The 22,846-nt window shown below is 36.7% G+C and overlaps 1 protein-coding gene across 9 annotated transcripts in view; it reads right to left on the minus strand.

Moving 5' to 3' along the window:
• The window catches only part of GULP1 (GULP PTB domain containing engulfment adaptor 1), a 148,356-nt gene that overhangs the window by 48,520 nt on the left and 76,990 nt on the right, over positions 1–22,846 (minus strand). For all 9 annotated transcript variants that reach the window (XM_087919824.1, XM_026696929.2, XM_087919826.1 and 6 more), the window contains one exon: positions 4,930–4,991. In XM_087919824.1, coding sequence (XP_087775950.1) covers positions 4,930–4,991 — 62 coding nt within the window. The remainder of the gene's footprint in view (positions 1–4,929; positions 4,992–22,846) is intronic.

Consider the following 22,846-nt stretch of genomic DNA (forward strand, 5'->3'; position numbering starts at 1 on the left):
CAGCAGTGGTGAGAGAGCAGAGCCCTGGTGTACGCCGACGGTGATATTAAACTCCTCTGATATCCCAGCTGCCGCTTTTACACGGCTTTTGTGACATCTGTATAGGAGTTGGACCCATTGTACGAGCAGCTCAGGCACGCCGTGATCTCGCAGTGCGTACCAGATGAGATCGTGCGGGACTCGGTCGAAGGCCTTTTCCAAGTCCAGGAAGGCGGTGTGGAGCGGGATTTTCTTCTCTCTGTGAGCCTCCATCAGCATCCGCACACCGAAGATGGCGTCGGTGGTGCCGCAGTTCTTGATAAATCCGGCCTGGTTAACGCTGATGTCGACGATGTCCCGAATGCGCTTATCAAGGACACGTTCGAAGATCTTCATAGTGTGTGACAGTAACCTGACCGGTCTGTAGTTGGAGCAGTCCGCTGGGCTGCCCTTTCCCTTCCAGATCGGAACAGTGGTGCTGCGGTACCAGTCGTGTGGCACTTTTCCCGTGGAGACGATGTTGTTGAACAGCTCGCACAGCCACAATGCCGAGCCCGGTAGTGCCTTTTTCCAGAAGTCGGCAGGGATGTCGTCTGGTCCTGTTGCCTTACCGTTTTTAATAATATATATATATTATTTTTAAAAAAATTTGAAAAAGGAAAAAAAAACACCTCTAAGGTATACAATAAAAAACTGCACCAAATGACCAAAAAAGGGAACTAAATTATTAATAAAATATAAATGGTTTTTTTAAAAAAATAGAGAAAGATTAAGATGAGAAAACTATCTCTAAACAACCAAATTTAACCAAATGAACGCTGAGGCCAAACTTAAAACACAAAAAAATATACCAGGAAAGAAATTGTAAAGGCCTCTGAGGCTGCCTCCCAACAACCTGGGAAGTAGGTGCCTGTCTTTGCCTCTGAGCAGGCTGCGGAATGCCAACAATTAAAATGGGGCAACAGGGCACAAAGCCACAACACCCCTTCTGAAATAAAAGCTCCAACAGGCCTGTAGGGTCTGCTATGGGGCTCTATCAATGTCGCAGCAATTTGAGCCTGGGCAAAATGGCGCCCGCCACGAGGCACGCCTAAAAATGGCTACCGGGCTGGACGCAGGGCTCAGAGACAGAATAGCCCTAAGGAAAAGGCAGTCAGCTAAAAGGATTGAGCTGAACAAACGAGGGCTAGGAAAAGGCGTTCGTGGGGGGAAGACACAACGCGCGCTAGGAGAGCACAATCGCAAGCTACTGCTTAAAAGCAGGAACGGCTTGAAAAGGCAGGAAAGAGGGAAGGGGACGTGGAGGGACCAAAGGCTCTAAAACTCCTCTATCTCCCCCCTGAGGGGCGAAACTTCGCTCCTTTACACACAACTAAAACTCAAAAGCGCAGGGACCAAGGAAAGAAGCCAAAACGAAAAGATCAAACCTGAAAATGAAACAGAAATCCTGAAACGGCCAAGGAGAATGATCTATAGCTGCCTGTCTCTTGCGAGGCTGAGCTAAAAACTGGGGAACGCATGGAGAAGCCACGTGGTGGGAGGAGTGTTCCTCAATTATAGCTCAGCCTGCAATTGGCGAAGACTAGAGCACCTCCCACTCTCTGGATGCTCGGAGCAGCTCGATTGAGAATATAAATGTTACCTTTGTATTTAATTTGGACACTGTGTTTCTATATTCCTGAAGTTATATCTAAGGTTCCTATGATCCTAAATTAATTACAGTGCTCTATCCTATTCATTTATTCTTCTCTCCTGAATAGAAATCGTGAATTTGAGGACTGGTAATTTTGAAAAGGCATGTTACGCATGAAATGAAATTCTCTGTTTGATGAATTTAAAATTGTATTTTAATTCTCTTGGATCTGGAGAAGTGTTGCACTCAGTACCTGATCCAGTACCCCATAGCAAAATAGTTGCTCATTTTGCTGTAATACTATTTCTGATTGCTTTCAGTGACTCACAAAATGTGAACTTTAAAAATGTGGATAAAGATGAAATATTGTCGTATTTTCCCCTCATATCTCCAAAAAAGAAGAAGGGTTTGAAGAAAAAAAAAAGAATCATACATCACTGTGAGGATATAGATACAAAATTTTACTTAGACCTGATGCAGAGACAGAAGAAAGGAAAAGCCATATTATACAATGGATAAAAATGTTTTAAGAAACAGTTAGAGCACAACAATGGGAAGAATTGCGAACCAAATCTGTAAAACATACAACAAGTTATAACCTAAAGGAAAATTGGTACAAAATGTTCAACAGATGTATGCAACTCTATAAGCATTTAACATAACAAATGTCGGATGTGCCATGAAAGAGAAGGAACGTTTTATCACATGTGGAAAGATAAATATAATACAATGCAAAATATTTTGGAATTAAAATTTGAAATGAAACCATAACTTTTCTTACTAGGTATAGTCTCAGAAAAAAATCAACAAGAAAATTTAACAAGACCATACATGCACTCACAATGTTCAGCTTGTGGTCACCCACTTGGTCAACAGCCACACTCAAATCACTTTTGTATAAAAAAGTCAAATATTTGAATCAATATCTTAAATTGTAAATAATATTGATACAATATTTCTTTCCCTTTTATTTCCAAAACTCCAGGTTATCTAAACAACACAATATTAACAATTTTAATATTGTATAAATATCATGTTATTGAAATAATCAAATTTAGGAAGAGTTCTGTGAACTCTTGCGATTTCAAGCTTGTTAGCTGATCCTATATCTGTGGTTAGCTATCAGGTTATAGATCTACAGTATATGCAGCTTTCTATTGATATTAATTAATATTCATGATATGTGGACCACAGAAAATGCAGTCAATGAGATTTTTTTTCTTAATCTTCAAACATGTAGTATTCCAGTGCTAATATATTTTATTTATGGTCATGCATGTTTTTATTTATTGCAGCACCATTTCCAACATAATCAGCTAAAGGTCCATAAAGATTATATATGCATGACATTTTCCTATCCAAACTAGCATACAAGGAGGAAGAGACTGGAAATGAATCTTTAAAAGCTGGCTTTTGAAGACACTCTCCCTGCTGTAAAGGAGAAAGTTAATTTCGCTTATGCAAATGGGGAGACTGCACTTTCTTCCAGCTAACAAATAGTCTTGAAAGTTTTTGTTCTGTATTCTAATGGACTCTTTGATGGGTAATTGAAGCTTCCTTGTTTTTCAAATTTTGATTATAAGAGTTATTTATGTGCTTCAAACAGCAACAAAAAAGGAAATTGAAGTTCTGCCTCCACTCCCATAATCCTGATCAATAGAACTTTTTCCTATTAATAGTAAGAAAACTATTGATTGTATGGAAAGAACTACAATGGAAAGGTTAGTAATTAAACCTTCTCCTGTCTGATGATTTTGAGCAGAGTAATTATTTATATGCTACGAAAGAGCAAACTATTGCTCATTCTGCCATTTGGATAGGCAATAGGAAGAGCTGGGTCAAAGGAAGACTAGTAATTCTTACAAAAGAGAAGAACATGAATCTATCAACCGCAGATTCAAGGGAATAAAATTCCCTTGAAGAAACAACAGTACTCTCCCTTGATATCCTCATCAGCAGAAGCAATGATGGCAAATTAGAAACATAAGTACATTATAAAAGCACCCACACCAACCAAGTGCTCCACTACCATAGTTAACAACCAAAACTTCCCCAAGAGAAGCTGTGCAAGACTAGCAAAAACATACTGCAGCAATCCTCAACATCAGAGAAACAATCATCTATACATTTTCCAGAAAAATGGATACCCATGCCTCTATAAAAGTGCCTAGCCATTAACACTATACTGCACAACTAATACAAGCTGAATAATACTGCCATACATTAAAACATTTCAGAAACCACTGACAGACTATTATAACTGCATGTCAATACTATAGCACACATACCAACAAAATATCTTAAGTAAACCAAAACACTCAGTAGCCTAGAACAAAAAACAGGAATCATCTACAACACAGACTAAAGACTGTGACAACCACTATGTAAGACAGACAAGCAGGAAATTAGCTGAGAACATCCATGAACAGCAACTAGCAGTCAAAAGAGATGCTGAAAACTCCTTAATTGCACAACACATGATCAGACTTAATCATAGTTTCAACTGGGAAACTGTGAGCATCCTTGACCAAGCCACTCAAACCAAACCTTTCAGGTGGCACTTGGACAAATCTGACATCAAATGGCCACATAGGGATGAATAACATCTACATACCATTCAAAAGAGACAGACAAAAAGCTAATAAGAAAACAAAACCCCCATTATACCTCCTTGCCAGCAATCAACACCCAGATAAGCAGAGATTAATACCAAGATTAATATTAGATTAACACTCAAGCAGTAAACAACACCCCAATTAAGGGACTACCAACTCAGACAGACAATCAAACAGTAAACAACCTCCCACACAAGGAACTACTCAGACCATTCCCACCAAAACTGATAGGGCAAGCCACTTGTATATAAACAGAGCAAACCCCACTCCCTTCTAGCACTGATGATGTTACCTCATTGGGTAATGAAATGTCTGCAAGTAAACAACCAAACTCAGAGAGCACCAAGGACTCCATATCTTATGAAAGAAAATGAAAAAATGTCTGAATATTATGAATAGATAGTTCCTGGTCCCAAAAATAAATGTGGCCTTCAGTCTAATTTCAAAAATCATCAGTCCAAAGTCGGATGAGAGCTACCTCAACCTTTTTCTTTTATTCACAAAGAATTATTAACAATATTCTTTTATTGTTTAAAGGAAAAAGAGAGACACCACTTGCACTTTGTTTTTCTTCCTTTACCATTAGAACCCAACAAATTACCTCCTGAAAAATGAAGTATTTAGTAATTACAGTAACAATCTGATTTAAACAATTGCTAGCTATCAAGTTAGTAGAAACAAGTTAGCAGACACACACCTCACCTTTGCATTGTAAGGAATATAGTGCTTTGATAAAGCTTCAGGAGTATGCATCCATGTCTTATCTGCAAAGGGAAAAATATACATAATTAAGACTTAGTTACTAGGCATATGCCCACAAGGAAAACACATGCAATAGGTATTTGCATCTATATATACCAAGCACAAAAGATATCTATTTCATACTATGTATCTATATAATTATATCCACCTACTCTCGCAGAAAGTTCCCAGAGATTTCCAAAGATAATTCCATCTTCAATCTCCATCTATGCATCACAATATCTAATTCCCGACATGAGTATTCAATTGTCTGGTACATATTTAAAAGAGGTTAGCAGTAATTATTAAGTAAAGGTCATGCCAATGCTCTGGAGACTTTACATAAATCAACCTTTCATTTCCTGTATGCAGCAGCTGATACTCTTTGGAACCTAACTGATAGGTTAGAGAAGAAAAGACTTTGTTATGAGAAGGAAAGGAGATAGATGGAGTTTATTTCTACTCCATATGTCCAGTATCACTGATTAACTCTTGTCCTTGTCCAATCAGAATTCTGCCAAATGCTTACTGGCTTCTTATGACCAAGAAAGAAAAATTTCCAAACAACAGATTATATTCAGTTGTGTCCAACCACTAAGATACATGTACTTGGGTAACAAATAGTTCCAACCAGTTCCTGCAATTTGTTTATTGTGTGATGCAGCTTTTGAAAATAAAAATAGAAAATAGAAATCAACTATTATCATTATGATAGCTTTTACCACTGAGACTATCCTAGTTCTCCCTGATATTTTAAACTGACAAGAATTCAGCTCAGAAACAAGAAAGGCAATTTCAATAGCAGCTAAAGAGGCATTTGAATGTCAATGTCAATTTTCTGTCTTTGGAAGATTTATCTTAAAACTGAGATTTATCTTCACAATCCAGTAAAGATAAATCTAAGTTTTAAGATAAATCTTCCAAAGACAGAAAGTTAAGTTTATTATGGCTGCATTATGTCATTCAAGCATTTTCATGAATAAATTATTTGAATATGAATTGATGCTATTTGATGCTATGAGATCTCATTGCCTGCCATTAATACAGAATACAGGCAGAATACAGTTTACTTTGTAGATTTAGTATTCTCTTGATTTCTAATAGAATACAATCCTAAAACACTAAATCTTCTAGTATGGCACGGCTGCAATTTATAAAATCTCTCTAGAAAAGCTGTAATGTCAGGAAGGTTAGCGGTCAGTGTAAATGATAGATGACTGCATTTTACAGAGCCAAGTCTAAATTATTGGCTTCCTGGTTTATTTATTCTTTTATTCCTTGTTAACCACCCAAAGAATATATTTGAGATGTGTGGCTATATAAATTGAATAAATAAACAAATAATATAAAACATATTGTCCAGGAATTAGCAGAGCCAAGGCAATCATGACATGAAAATGAAACATTTAAGAGTGTGATTCTGTTTTATTTTTTTGTAATTATTCTGTTTTTTATAATTTTGCATACATACAAGTCTTCAAATAGATTTCAACCAATTTGAATGTAGAAATTTGGTTTAGTTTTGATAGCCTACTTTGATTTAGACAAATGAAATCCATTATCGATCAATGAAATAATATGGTGATCTTTCAGGTTTCTCCAAACATTGCCACAATGAAAAAATGATATCAGGGCAACTGGAATCCATCAATGCTGACTGACTAATTGTTGGACATTGCAACAAGAGTACAAACAAAAAGGAACAGCAAAACACTTTTAGCCTTGTTGAAGCCATGTACCTTGTCAGAACCTTTACATGATTAAATATATTATATTCATTAAAAGTTAATTTAATATTTCTCATGATTTCTAGGTAATGCACCAAGGAAGAAAAACTTTTGGAAAAAATCATGGTCCAGTATTATTTCTGAATACTGTTGCAATGGTTCCAAAATTGTGATATATCTGGAAAATTGCATTTTGATTTTTTTCTTGTGCTAAATCCAGATCTAAATGTGTTTTATCTCTTCCTATGGTAAAAGATAAATATCGTTTATCTATCGTTAACTATAGGCAGTACTGTATTCATAACTATAACATATACCTACATCTGAATTTACATAAACAATGTAATTAGCTTCAGAAACACCTAAATTATTAGAAGTGATTTTTATCTCTTAAGACAATAAAGTCCACAATTAGTCTTTATACATAGCACTTATTCAGAAATTAGTCTGATATAAAAATATTTGAAGATGAATGGGACAAAGAATTGAAGATCCCCATTTTATATGAACAACAGAAAACTGTCTTAATATTTATGTAAAAAAATTCAATGATCTTACACTATAGTTCATTCAACAGCAACAATATAATGTACTTTGGATACTGGCCTTCATTATTTTGCACAAAAAATCATAAATCACTGTGGTGGAGATGAAATGAGCATAAATGCTTCATTAAAATGTCTCTTTGTCGTGTCAAAGAATTGTTTTCTTCTGAAAGGGAATGATTACTTTTATTAAATTAACTTTGAAATGAGATTTAATATTTTTGGATGTCCAAATTCTTTTGAACTATTATCTTATAAATGGAAATTGACATCTGAACAAGGAAAATAAATGCTCCATGCCACTCTTCTAAAAGATTTGTCCTCAAACAATGGAAAGATAAATTGTATAGTTTCAATCACTCAGTGATTTAAAGACTTCGTATTAATGTTATGAATGAGTTGCTTACAAATGTAAATTATGAGGAGACAATTATAATGAAATATGCTATCTTTATTGAAACTATTGTATATTTCACACTTATCTAAATGTACGGGAAGTTCTTGTATGTATGTATATGGATGGATCTGTTCTATTGTGCCTAATCTGATAATATTGCATAGCCCTAAAACAAATATGATCGATCTTATATTGGAAAAGAATAAAACAAAACCTTAGTTTATTTGCAAAAAACCACCAACCAGCCAGCCAACCAACCAACCAACCAAAAACCCATAAGTATGTTTCTATAAAAATGTCTGATACAATGCAACCCTACTGTCACAATGCTAAGATAATTAAGTATCAAAACTACTATTATATATTGTCTCCAGCTGGTGAAACTGTGGTGGAAATATACAACATCCTGTGGAATTTTGCTTTAGTTCACCCATACAGTTAGCAAACTTTGACTAAGTTTATTTATCAATGATAAGTATAATTTGTAAACAGATTGTCCTCAACTTACAATTGATTGCTTAAAGGATTGAAAAGATAGTTACTTACAACCCATTATCAAAGCTACAACTGTCCCATTACTACCACAGTCACATGATTACATTTCAGGCTCTTAGCAACAGGCTCATATTTAAAACCAGTTGCAAACACATGATTGTATTTTGCATTTTTTTTGCCACTTTCTGGAAAAAAATGTCCATCGGTTAAGCTGGATTTGGACTTTTGACAACCTGATTTGACCACATCCTACAAACAGTCATAAAACAAAGTCTAGTTGTGTTCTTAGCTGAAACTTGGTTGTAAGTCCAAGACTTCCTATAGTTTGTGCTTGTTGTTTATATTACATCTTAATGTTATTCACAAAATCATTATTGCTTAACTAATGATTATTTAAACATTATTCTGTGCTATGGGGGAACTAGTAATTTGGCAATTCAAATCTCACCAGGTTCAAGGTTAACTTAGCCTTCCATCCTTCTAAGGTGTAAAGTGAGGACCCAAATTGTTGGGAGCAATATGCTGACTCTCTAAACTGTAAAGCATTGTGAAGTGGTATATAAGTCTAAATGCTGTTGCTATTGCTAGTATTCCTCTCTTCACTACCTAAGATGACCCTGGGTGTGGCACAAAAATAACAAAGTCACCAAAGTAGATAAATTCCCTTTAATGCCTCCAACTTGACCCCTAATGTCCAGTTATCTTCAGGTGGAAATCAAATTCTTCCAAAAACAGTCTACGAAGGGAAGAAATACAGTCTGAACCCAAAGTAAAGATAATTAGAAATAAAAAAAACCTAACACAAACCACGCTGAAGTAATTAACATGACAGGTCAGGATAATAAATTGCAGACTTCCAAAAGATAACTAGGCATACACAGTTGGGAGGATGCCAAAACCCAGATAAGCCTTGACAAAGATAATGCATGCTTTGCTTCCAGCAACATTGCGGTTTGCCCTTTTAAACAGACTTCCCAGCTGCAGCCCATGAAGGGTATCAGGGCCCTTTCCTCTCCTATAAGCCATGTTGCTCCCAGACTCCAACAAGGGCATGACACTACCAGTATGTACTTAAAAACATAAATCATGAAAATAAATCATTGCCCATTTTTACAGGACTTACACTGGCATAAATAAAAGGCACCAACTTTTTAAATAAAGGTTTATAAAAGAATGTTATTTACAACAAGAACCTAATGTATTAAAATTGGTCACATATAGAAACAGGTTGAAAGTAGTTTAATGTTTCCAACAGCATCCTGAATTAATATTCCAGATTATAATTTCTGCATCAAAGTTGCAGAAATTTGCATTCCAAAGTGCCAGTATGTCATCCCATCTTTCCACCTTGGTAAAGAGTGACTTTGACCAGTAGATTAGATAAAAAGTTCTCTTGGTTGAGCAGAATAGGAAACTGAGCCATTGTAATAATTAATTAAATAAATAAATATTTGAAAAATTATACAGATAGCCAGGGGTGAGATTTGAATTTTTAAACAAACAGTTCTGTGGGCATGACTAGGTGGGCATGGCTAGGTGGGCATGGCCATGTGACTGGGTGAACATGGCTTCTTTTTTTTGCAGACCCCCTCCAGGCGTTTTTGCCTCCTGGGCCTCAGGAAAGCCTCCAGGGGGACATTTTTGCTCCCAGAAGGCTTCCCTGAGACCCAGGAAGGCAAAATTTGGAATTAGGGGGGCACACAGCACCCCCATACCCCATTTTGGGGCCTCCTAGGCCTCAGGGAAGCCTCTAGGGGAGTTTTTGCTCCCAGAAGGCTTCCCTGGGGCCCTGGAAGGCAAAAAACAGAGCCTGGGGGGGCACCCCTTTTTGTCCCCTGGGCCTCAGGGAGGCATCCTGGGTAAAACAGTAAGAGGGGGATCCCGGCATAGCTGATCATCAGAAGAGCTGATCATCAGGAGGGAAAAAAATACCTTGAGGAGTGACTGGGCGAGGGAGAATGCAGTCAGCAATGTTGGGCATGTGTGCAATGTCTCACATGTGCGATAAGGACTGACTGGGTGGGGAGGGGAGGGGCGGCCAAAGAGGGGAGGGCCAGCCAGGGGCACAATTTGCCGGTTCTCCGAACTGCACAGAATCATAACAACCAGTTCTATAGAACCAGTTCAAATCCCACCCCTGCAGATAGCCCTCACTTAATGACCACAAGTAGGACTAGCAGTTCTATCCTTCAGTGATGTGGTCACTAAGCAAAACATTGTGTGACCATAATGGATTTACAACTTCACTTCTGCTGCATTCGTAAAGAAAGATACCAGGTGACCATGACTTGCTATTTTACTGCTAACTTCTCCATTGATTCACTTAAAAAACAACTCATCATTTCCATTTGCAAAAAGTGGAAAACATTCAGCTGCCTACTGGATATTCTAAGGCATAGTGAAAAATCTCTTCAGGAACATCAAAATCCCCTAGCGGTTTATTATTCTTTTTTCCCCCTGGTTCTGGTCTTAAAGCATCGAGGCAGACTGTACCCACAGCATATTTCATTACAAGTATTTTAATGACACTATCAGCAAAGAAGTACAACTTCACAAATTTTATGAAAGTAGGGATTCAGTGTATGCATGGGCAACTTCACCAATTAAAAACAATTTGCAGAGAAGTGGTTTCAGTGGGTATTCCCGTCAATGCATTCACTTTAGAGAGACCTGTGCCTCATCCTTTTGCCAAGGCTCTAAAAGTCTTATCTTCCATGTGCAGATATCTGTTTCTTTTACAGAAGGCTAGCTTTTGTAAATGGATTTATGTGGCAGCTTATTAAAATGACAAAATGTTCTTAATTTAAGCACTGGCAACTGCTCATTGGATTCCTTGCTCATCTGGTTGTTTAGTGCTACAGCCGAATTTTTAAAGAAATCTGTATGTGTAACAAACTCTCACAGACTCAAAATCTTGCACTGGCAAAATTAAATATGGAGTGATGGATGAATTCATACAAAAAAAGCACCCTATTGATGATATTAATATATTAATAATTGATGATATTGATATTAATATTGATTAATATTCAAGCATTTAATAGTGAGTGCCATACCATGTGCACGAATCAAACAGGTGGCAAGAAAGTAGGGACAGGCAGGCACAACACAGGTTATGTAGACAGTAAACACAGTGTCAGACATAAAGATCTCAAGTGCCTATATACAAATGCACAAAGTCTGGGGAACAAACAGGGTGAACCTAAACTACGAAATACATGAAGGTAAATATGATATAGTTGAAATAACAGAAACTTGGTGGGATGAAACCCATGACTGGAACATACTGGTAGAAGGATACAAACTATTCAAAAAAACCGGACCCCATAAAAGAGGAGGTGGAGTTGCGCTGTATGTAAAGGACCACTATATTGCTACAGAAATGCATGAAACCAAAGATGAAAACCTCCTAGAATGCATATTGGTCAATATAAAAGAAAAAAAGAATGACATGGCCATAGGTGTATATTATAGGCCACCCAATCAAGCAGAAAAAATAGATGTCCTTTTTGCCAGCCAACAAACAAACATATCCAGGAATCACAAACAATAGTAATGGGAGACTTCAATTATCCTGATATCAATTGGAAAACTAATTCTGCACCAAGTGAGAAATCAAATAAGTTCCTAACCAATCTTGCTGACAACTTTATTGTCCAAAAGGTAGAGGGTGAAACTAGAGGGACAGCCATATTGGACTTAATTCTTACAAACAGAGAAGAAGTGATAGAGGGACTTGAAACTGCAGGAACCTTGGGTGAGGGTGACCATGTCATAGTAGAATTCAACATAACACAAACACAAGCAACAGAACATAATGACACCAGAGTCTTGGATTTTAAAAGAGCTGATTTCAATAAACTCAGAGAGAACTTGGGAAAGATTCCATGGATGAAAATCCTAAAGGGGAAAACAACATCTTGGGAAACTCTAAAAAGTATGAACATAGAAGCCCAGACCAGCACAATACCATTGAAAAAGAAAAACAAGAAATCCAAGAAGAAATCAGCATGGCTACACAAAGATCTCTCTGGCAAATTGAAAGAAAAAAAGGACAAGTAGAAAAAATGGAAAGGACATACAACTAAGGCAGAATATCAGCAGATAGCCAGAATCTGCAAAGATGAAGTCTGGACAGGAAAGGCTCAGAATGAACAAAGACTTGCAATGAAAGTCAAAGATAATAAAAAAAGTTTCTTCCAACATATAAATAACAAGAAAAAAATCAAGGAAACAGTCAGTCCACGAAAGAGAGAAGATGGCAAGGAAGTAACAGGCAACAGAAAGAAAGCAGAACTGCTTAACTCATTCTTTCCATCGGACTTCATGCAAAAAAATACTATAGCTCAACCCATCAAAAACATAACTGTAAAAGACAGACCAAAAATAAAAGTTAAAATAAGCAAAAAAATAGTAAGAGAACACCTGTCTGATCTTGATGAAAACAAATCACTGGGGCCTGATGGATTACATCCCAGAGCTTTAAAGGAGTTGGCAGAGGTCATCTCAGAACCACTGCACCATATCTTTCAAAAATCCTGGAGAACCGGGGAACTACCAGAGGACTGGAAAAGAGCTGATGTGATTCCCATCTTCAAAAAAGGAAAAAAACCAGACCCAGGAAACTATAGACCAATCAGCCTAACATCAATACCCGGGAAGATACTGGAAAAGATAATAAAAAAACAGATCTGCCAACATCTAGAAACAAGTAAAGCACTAACTAGCAGTCAGCACAGGTTTGTTAAAAACAGACAATGCCAAACCAATCTTATTTCATTCTTCAACACAGTGACTAGATTAGTAGACCAGCAAAATACTGTGGACATCATATATTTAGATTTCAGCAAAGCATTCGACAAAATAGATCACAACCTACTTCTTAGTAAGCTAGAAAAAAGTGGAATAGATAGCACCACCACTAGATGGATTCGCAACTGGCTGGCAAACCATACTCAACAAGTAGTCCTTAATGGGTCTAAGTCTACATGGAGGGAAGTAAGCAGTGGAGTGCCACAAGGTTCCATCTTAGGCCCAGTAGTCTTCAATATTTTCATTAACAACTTAGATGAGGGAATAGAAGGGGAACTTACCAAATTTGCAGATGATACTAAGCTGGCAGGAATAGCTAACACCCAAGAAGATAGGCTCAAGATCCAGATGGATCTTGACAGACTAGAACACTGGGCCATATCTAACAAAATGAAATTCAATGTAGAGAAAAGTAAAGTCCTACACTTAGGCAAGAAAAACCAAAAGTACACATATAGACTGGGTGAAACCAGGCTCAATAGCAGTAACTGTGAGAGGGATCTTGGAGTCCTAGTGGACAACCAGCTAAATATGAGCCAGCAGTGTGCAGCAGCAGCCAAAAAAGCTAATGCAATTCTAAATTGTATTAACAGAGGGATACAATCCAGATCAAGGGAAGTACTAATACCACTCTAGAAAGCCTTAGTAAGACCACACCTAGAGTATTGCATCCAGTTTTGGTCACCACATTATAAAAAAGGTGTTGAGACTCTAGAAAAAGTACAGAGAAGAGCAACCAGGGTGATTAGGGGACTGGAGACTAAAACATACAACGAACAGTTGCAGGAACTGGGCTTGGCTAGTCTAGTAAAGAGAAGGACCAGGGGAGATATGATAGCGGTCTTCCAATATTTGAGGGGCTACCACAGGGAGAAAGGGGTCAAGCTATTTTCTAAAGCGCCTGTAGGCCAGACAAGGAATAATGGATGGAAACTGAACAAGGAGAGATTTAACCTGGAAATAAGGAGAACCTTTCTGACAGTGAGAACAATCAACCAATGGAACAGCTTGCCCTCGGAAGTTGTGGGAGCACCATCACTTGAGACTTTCAAGAAGACTGCCATTTGTCAGAAATGATGTAGGGTCTCCCACTTGGGCAGGAGGTTGGACTAGATGACCTACAAGGTCCCTTCCAACTCTGATTATCTGTTATCTGTTATCTGAGATCCAAATTAATTCCTTCTCTTTGCTGATACATGAATTAGTCATGCAAATTACCTTCTGTGCAGAATGTGAAGGATATTATATATAAGATACCTATCAAACTTTTGAGATTTCAAAATATCTGTATCAAGCAGAGCCTTCAGTAGCTACACAAAGCATTCAGGATTAGATAGCTTAGAAACAAAGTAGGTAAAAAATAAGGTACGATAAGGTAAAGTAAGGTAAGGAAGGTTAGGTAAGGTAGAGCTACATCCCATTGATCTGTCAAATAACAGCAGCACACTGTCTGAAATAATAATATCCCTTCTTGGAAAGTCTCTTTATGACATTGAAGGTGATAATGAGAGTCAATCAAATATGTCAGAGACCCAGAGAAGAAGACAAGAATAAAGAGGTCACAAGGCATTAGCATCTTTCACAATGTGCATCAAATTCAGGCAAATTCTAAATCTTGAATTACCTCTGTTTCAAAAGATTTGTGGGTTTTCCACAGCCACATTGGTTCTACCCCAAATGTCCTCAAATAGAATAGAATGGAATAGAATAGAATTATTTATTGGCCAAGAGTGATTGGACACACAAGCAATATGTCTTGGTACAAATGCTCTCAGTGTACATAAAAGAAAAGATAAATTCATCAAGAGTCAAGAATCATAAGGTACAACACTTAATAATGGTCATAGGGTACAATAAGCAATCAAATCATACTAGGAAACAATCAATATAAATCGCACAGTCATACAGTCACAAGTGGGAGGGGATGAATGATAAGGAGTGATGAGAAAATTAATAGCAATAGTAGTGCAGACTTTGTAAATAGTTGGATAGTGTTGAAGGAATAATTTAGCAGAGTGATGGCATTCAGGAAAAAAAAACTGTCCTTGTATCTAGTTGTTCTGATGTGCAGTGCTCTATAGCATCGTTTTGAGGGAAGGAGTTGAAACAGTTTATGTCCAGGATGTGAGGGGTCTGTAAATATTTTCACAGCCCTCTTTTTGACTTGTGCAGGATACAGGTCCTCGATGGAAGGCAGGTTGTTAGTAATTGTTTTTTTCTTCAGTCCTAATTACTCTCCAAAGTCTGTGTCTGTCTTGTTGGGTTGCAGAACCAAACCAGACAGTGTCAGCTGGTGCTCCATTCAAAATCCAAGAAAGAAATACTTAGACTCTTTTAATTAGAGAAAAGATATCTTTTACTGGAAGTCAAGTGGTAGCAACAAAAGAATTCTGAATCTGAGAAATTAGGCATGTAAATCACACATACAAAGTAATGGCAACGTTCCCACCCCCAATAGTTCAATTGGTTCCTCCAATTAAAAGTTGTGTATCCCATCATGTGGGCATCTCCAGGTGGTGATGAAGCTTCTGTCCGTTGACCTTGACATAGTTTGATAAAAAGTTGCAGCTGCACATAGCATAGAATAGAAACCTAAGGATAGAATAGAAACCTAAGCAAGAATGTACTTCCCCCAATTAATACAGTTCTGGTTTGTAACACCTCCAGCTCACTTCCCATAATCATTCTCCCCCTCCTCCCCCCCCCCCATTACTTATGATAGCCGAAAGATGCAAAGCAAAGGGAGAAAATCTTGAAGGCTGACAGACTGTTATAAAGGTGCAGATGACAGGCTCAATAATTCCTCTGTAGAACTGGATTGGCATATCCTGTGTTAGAAGAATTGGCAGCTATTTCTTCCACACTAACAGTTATCGAGATGCAGTTATCGAGGTGCTCAATAATTCTTCTATAGAATTGTATCAACAGCTCCTTGGGCAGTTTGAGCTTTCTGAGTTGGTACAGAAAGAACATTCTTTGATGTGCTTTTTTGATGAAGTTTTAAATGTCAGGTATCCATTTTAGGTCTTGTGATATGACAGAATCTAGAAATTTGAAGGTCTCTACTGTTGATACAGTGTTGTCTAGTATTTTAAGAGGTGGTAGTATTGGAGAGTTTCTCCTAAAGTCTACCACCATTTCTACGGTTTTGAGTGTGTTCAGTTCCAGATTGTTCCGGTTACACCATGAGGCAAGTTGTACCACCTCCCATCTGTATGCGGATTCATCGTTCTCTCTAATGAAACCAATCACTGTTGTGTCATCTGCAAACTTCAGTATTTTAACAGATGGATTGTTTGAGATGCAGTCATTGGTATATAGGGAGAATAGAAGTGGAGAAAGCATACAGCCTCCTTGGGGGGGCAGTGCTAATTTTTCAGGTATCAAATGTGATTCTGCCTAGCTTCACCTGCTGCTTCCTGTCTTATGATCCACTTACAAGCATATTCAGGTACCTCTAGCTCAGGGGTGTCCAACCTTGGCAACTTTAAGACTTGTGGACTTCAACTCCCAAAGCTGGCTGAGGAATTCTGGGAATTGAAGTCCACAAGTCTTAAAGTTGCCAAGGTTGGACAACCCTGCTCTAGCTGGTTTAGTTTACTTAGAAGAGTGTCTTGAAAGATAGTATTAAATGCTGAACTGAAGCCTACAAAGAGGACCCTTGCGTAGGTATTTGGAGATTCAACGTGTTGTAGGGTGTAGTGCAGAGCCATATTAAGAGCATCATCTGTCGATCTATTTGCTCACTATGTTCCCAAAATATCCCATGCAGCAAAACTGTGCTGTATTCAAACCTAATACCAAGCCTTTTTGACCAGAGTTGGTGGAATGAGTCACAATGATTTGCATATTACACTACAATTATAACAGCTGGTTCACCCAGACAATATGGGAGACACAAAGAAATCATACTACAGTATGATTTATGAATCCCAGTACTGTCTTATCACAGGAAACCAACCATCTTTCCAAGTCTTCATCTTTCCACAGATATAAAAATGGGTACGGTAAAGGATAGGTGGAAGGGAGTCAGAGAAGAGTAGTATCAAAATGTTGCCAACAACCTTAATTATATTTCACATATAGTAGTTGGCCTCTTCCATCATGAATTCATTTTTTATAAAAATTGTGTACCATCTCCTTCAGTTTGTCTCTCCAGCAAGATCAAACAGAATAGAATAGAATAGAATAGAATAGAATTCTTTATTGGCCAAGTGTGATTAAGCAATCAAATCATACTAGGAAACAGTCAATATAAATTGTAAGGATACAAGCACAAAGTTACAGTCATATAGTCACAAGTGGGAGGGGGATGGGTGATAAAGAGTAAGGATAAAGATATTTAGGACTTTCCTTTAAGGAAAGGAAAGTCACTGCTGCCCAGTGCCACTGGTACCTCCTTTCATAACTGAATGATCAGAAGGGCATGGATAAAAAGAGATTCCCTTTTCACAAATGATAATTAAATAAATTTCAGGACAGAGAACATTCCAGTGCTACTGTCATCATAGGAAGGCTCGCCACTCTACAGAAAGTCCATTGAACAGTTCTCCCTAAGAAGAAGCAGGACTATTAGTGCAGAAAATTGTTGTAAACAAATTTGTTCAAAAATATTTTTATTTCCATGTGACTTTTATGTTTATCTTCTTTCCTTTGTATTTCAATGTTTTCCTTTTGGATTGCTGTTTTATTGCTCTCTGTAAGCTATCTGCAATATCCTTTAGGCTTTAGTAAATAAATAAGTTAATTACTTTTGAATAGGCTTTTTATTTTCATTTCTAGACTTATCCCCTGAGAAGAGAAGTGTTCTTTTAAAAATTTAAATTCCAGGGTCTATTGTTTCCCCAAAGTGATAAATCAAGTACTTCGGGTTTTTTTAGTCTGTACTTCTGAATATTTTATTACCAGTCTATACAAGCATAGCCCATACTTTCCTATATAATTCCTTACTTCTTATATTAAATTGTAGTCACTGTCCCCTATTTTCCCAAGTTTCTATAATTAACAATCATTGTGCTACAAGATCTTTTCAAATTTATATCATTTAAAGTTGGAGACTATTATAGGAGCTGTAAGTGAACTGACTTTTTTTCACTTAGTTCTGACATTTTTTTCAGGCTATGCCAATCTCTAACAGGTCCTTTAGCTCATTTAGCAGTTTTGAACTTTCCAAGTGCATCTTTGAATGCCATAAACTTTAAAAATAGCAGTGCAAAATTAACAGCCTAACCAGATAAAGGCAGTCCTTCCTCTTATAAGCAGGCAGTCCTTCCTCTTGTTAAGCAGGCAAGAAAAATAAAATATGGTGGGCTGCTTCACTCTGGCTCATGGGTTTGGCTGGTTGCTGAATTCCAAGCTCTGCACATCTTCTAAGTCAGGAGTTCCTAAATTTGGCAGCTTTAAGACTTGTGGACTTCAACTCAGCATAGCTGGCTGGAGAATTATGGGAGTTGAAGTCCACAAGTCTTAAAGTCGCCAAGTTTGGAGACCTCTGTTCTAAGTCCATGCATGCTGCTTGTTGATATGTTTCCATTTTTTATGGCAAATCTAGCTTTTTAAAGATAAAAAAAATGCTAGGAATACTAATATTTACAAAGGAGATGAACACCATGATTGCAGTCCCTTTTTTCCAGGACCTCAAGGTATGTTGCTTCAACTGCAGTTCCTGCTATTTTAATACCTGTTTCGCAATCAAATAAAGGGAAGGCTCTACTGCTAATTATAAGCTGTTTGGTTTTTTTGTAGGTGTTTTATTTTGGCAGAAGCTATAAAAGAACCAGCAGCTTTGGTACTGTTTTCCTCATTAGTTTTTCTTCAGAAACAACATCATGGATTTCCACATGCAAATTATATTAACTGAGCAAATAAATGGCAGAATTCACATAATACATACCCACAAAGCAATGCTAAGAAATATTGTGTTGAACAGGTTCAACAGGGCAACTTTAGATTCTCTTGTTCCATCTGATTTTACTTTTTAAAGATGTTTTCAATTCAAAACAATAAACATGGCATACAGTATTTCCAAGAAAATATCTAAAATTCACCTAGACTCCAGGGGTATTCTTTTGGGGGGGAAAAATGCAGTAAAGTTACATATTGTGTTTGCTTGGAATTACGCCTAATTACCTGCCCTCCCCCAACCAAAACATAGCAGGCCTGGGGTAGTGGACAGCATCTTAGAAAGGACAGGAAGCAAAGTGATTTATTAGATTTATACTCCACCTTTATTTAGTACAAATCAATTTGCCTTCTACTAAATGAGTATTTTATCACTGGATAAGTTCACCAAGGCAGTATTTTGTGCCTACTGTCTTTGAGTTATGTCTTCTAACCAGTGGTGGGATTCAAAAAATTTTACTACCAGTTCTGTGGGCATGGCTTGGTGAGCGGGGCAGGGGAAGGAAACTGTAAAATCTCCAGTCAGAAGTGGTATTTGCCGGTTCTCCGAACTACTCAAAATTTCCACTACCGGTTCTCCAGAACTGGTCAGAACCTGCTGAATACCACCTCTGCTTCCAACCCTCAAAGGCTAGAGATATCTAATTTACAATATCTAAATCTCCTAGCCATTAGCTCTTAATTTTTGCACTGTGTTTTACATTTTATTTTAAAAAGCAAGTATACCCTTTTCAAGCTATAATTACAATGTATAGCTTACTCATTAGTTGAAGCAATTTATTGCTTATTCATTTCACTATTTAACCATAAAATTCAAAACAAAATTGTATTTTCTATTTGAGACATAAAAATGAAACATTTTACCACATTATGATATTCAAAATCAATCACTATATCCATAAAAATAAACTCAATCTGCCTTGAGGTTGACAATGCTAAAATACGAGTATATAATTATGTTATTTCTTAAATTTAGCATATTTGCCTTGGCTCAATTTTTGATGTCTATCTGTACCTCCTTATGCAATTATCTTTTTTTTTATTATGTACATTTACTTTTTACTCCCAGGCAAATAAATATCTCCTAAAGAAGTTTGGATTTGGTTTATTATTCTCCTCCCTCGTTACACTTGCTTTTGCAATAAAATGAAACACCAGGATAATATTACTGTAACAACCACCAAATGAATACTGTACCTGGCATTGTACAGATTTCATTTTAGAATAGGTTAATTGTTCTTTAAATTTTTAATATACAGTTTAGAGTTGTAATACAGAACAGCGCCTAAAACAACCATTCTTACTAGAGTTAACTTTTAAGCCATTTGGTTTGGTTGGGTGATAAATAATTTATGACTTAATTTATAAGTTTTTCTTGCCCTCTTCCCATTCTTTTTCTTTTTTATATTAAATGTATGTAGGCCTAAGGGGGAAAAAACATAATTAAGACTTTTTAATCTTTGTGCTATTGTAGACTGATTATACCTGACATCAATGCAATCAAGCAAGTTCAGAAGTATTTCACGAGAAAAGTCTTGCATTCTTCTATACACAATAGAATTCCTTATGCTACTAGGCTCAACATTCTCAGTTTGAATACTTAGAACTGTTTCACTTGTTGTCAGACCTAGGTATTGCATACAAAATTATATGTAGTAATTTTTTACCTGTAAATGACTTTTTTCTGTTTTAATCACAATAATACGTATGTGAACAACCGTTTAAACTCAATGTAAATCATTCTAAACTTGACTGTAAAAAATATGATTTCTCTAATGGAATTGTCAAAGTCTGGAATGCTCTACCTGATTCAGTTGTCTCAGCTACAAATTTTCAGTTTCACTCACAAATTGACTTCCGTGGACCTTACTTCATACTTTAGTGGTGAGTAGAGGAGGTGTGCATAAGTGCACCAATGTGCCTATTTGTCCCTGTCTTTGTATTTTTATTCTCTTATTCTTGCTCTCATTTTTGTTTGACAAATTCCGATAAATAAATAAAATAAATAAAGGCATGCATTTGTACATTATCATCCTCATTCTAGATATCAAAGAATACACTTTATCATTCTCCACACTACTACTGCTACCACCAGCATTAACAAATAGCTTCCAAATAAACCTGCAACTGAACTTAATATTACACAAAACAGAGAGTCAACTTCATCTAATAGATAAGGTTCTGGAGAAGGAATGTGGAAACCAGAGTTTTAGTCCTGGCTTAGATGCGGTGGCTCAGCGGTTAAGGCACTGGGTTTGTTGGCTGGAAATCTGGCAGCCCAAGTTTGAGATCTGAGTGCCACCCATCCTTCCCCAGTTCCTGCCAACCTAGCAGTTTCAAATGCAAGTATATAAATAAGTACCACTTTGGTGGGAAGGTAACAGCGCTTTACGATGGCATGCTGGCCACATAACCACAGAAATGTGGACAGCGTGGGCTCAGTGGCCTTGAAACAGAGATGAGCATCACTCCCTATAGTCAGAAATGATTAGTGGAGTAAAATCTGCAGGGACTTCTTTTACTTTTAGGCAGTTATACAAACTGAATAAATGAATGTGGCTCATTTCACTATTTAACTCGATGATATGTGCCAGTTACTCTCTCTTTGTCAATGGCAAACAACTTTTGCCACTACTCTCTTTGTCAATGGCAAAAAATGTTGCCACTAAAACCAACCTTCAAAGAAAGCCCCTACTGATTGACATAATTTCCCCTGGATTGTCTATCAGGAGCTGCTTCATTGAATTCTTGCAAGATTATAGTTATCTTCATAATGCAAAGCACATTACGCTTACTTTTAAAATGGAAGCAAACACTTTCAATCTACTCTTCACAGCCCCATCAGAGAAATAAGCAAAAGGATTATTCCTGCTCATTTCTGACACATTAAGCATGAAACCATTAATTTAGAGCACCACTAAATCATAATTTGTTGCAACTTACACAATCCTATTACTTCTCCCCTGCTAGCAGGAGATGATAGGCATTTGCCTGCATTTTCAACTACTGATTACCATAATTCATTATTCCATCTCGGTGAAAAGATTCTACTAAGTTTAACTGAATTGTGTCTCATCCTGACTGGTTTCAGTAAATTTCAGTGAACTACAGTTTGATCAATAAAATCAAGATGGCAACCATGAAAAACTTAAAAACAGGTAAAGCTTTCATTGCACCATCATGGTTGCCTTGTCTTTGTTAACCATGCTTTATGGACTGTACTGCAGGAAACCACAGTAGAAAATAATGATAGTTTCTACCAAATTGGATATAAAAAGATCATTCTGTGTACAAGCAGAAACTAAAGCAATGTTTGTCTTATTACAAACTATTATTTGAGTATTATAATTCCTAAAACCTCAAATCAAAAGCTTAAATCAGAACTTTGTCCTAGCATTTTAGATGATATATAGTATTATAGGTGGGAGGCTCATTCAAAGTATATGGTGAATTCATTGGCCAGAAATATTTTGAATACACATTGCCATTTATATAAGAGTAGAGTTCCTTATTCCAGGTTTTTAATACTGTTTTTAAAAAAAGAAAATCAAGGATTTTTCCCCCAGCAGACCACATGCAAATTTCTGAAAATAGATATACATATTACATAAATATACATATACATATATATACATTGTACAAACACACACACACACACATATATGTATGTATGTATGTATGTATGTATGTATGTATGTACATGTGTATGTGTGTATATATATATATATATATATATATATATATATATATATATATATATATATGTACTATATATATATATATATATATATATATATATATATATATATATATATATATATATATATATATATGTATGTATGTATACACACACACACACACATTTGTCATGGCACAGAAACAAGAAAAATGAATGTATCCATTAGTCACATGTCAAGACAAGTGTAATGGATGAATGGTCTGCATCATATTATGGAATGTTGTCATGTAAATAGCTCATATATACCAGTCATTATATTTTT

This window comes from Pseudonaja textilis, chromosome 1, assembly GCF_049901715.1.
Source record: "Pseudonaja textilis isolate UNSWEBS1 chromosome 1, rPseTex1.2, whole genome shotgun sequence".
Taxonomy (NCBI): domain Eukaryota; kingdom Metazoa; phylum Chordata; class Lepidosauria; order Squamata; family Elapidae; genus Pseudonaja; species Pseudonaja textilis.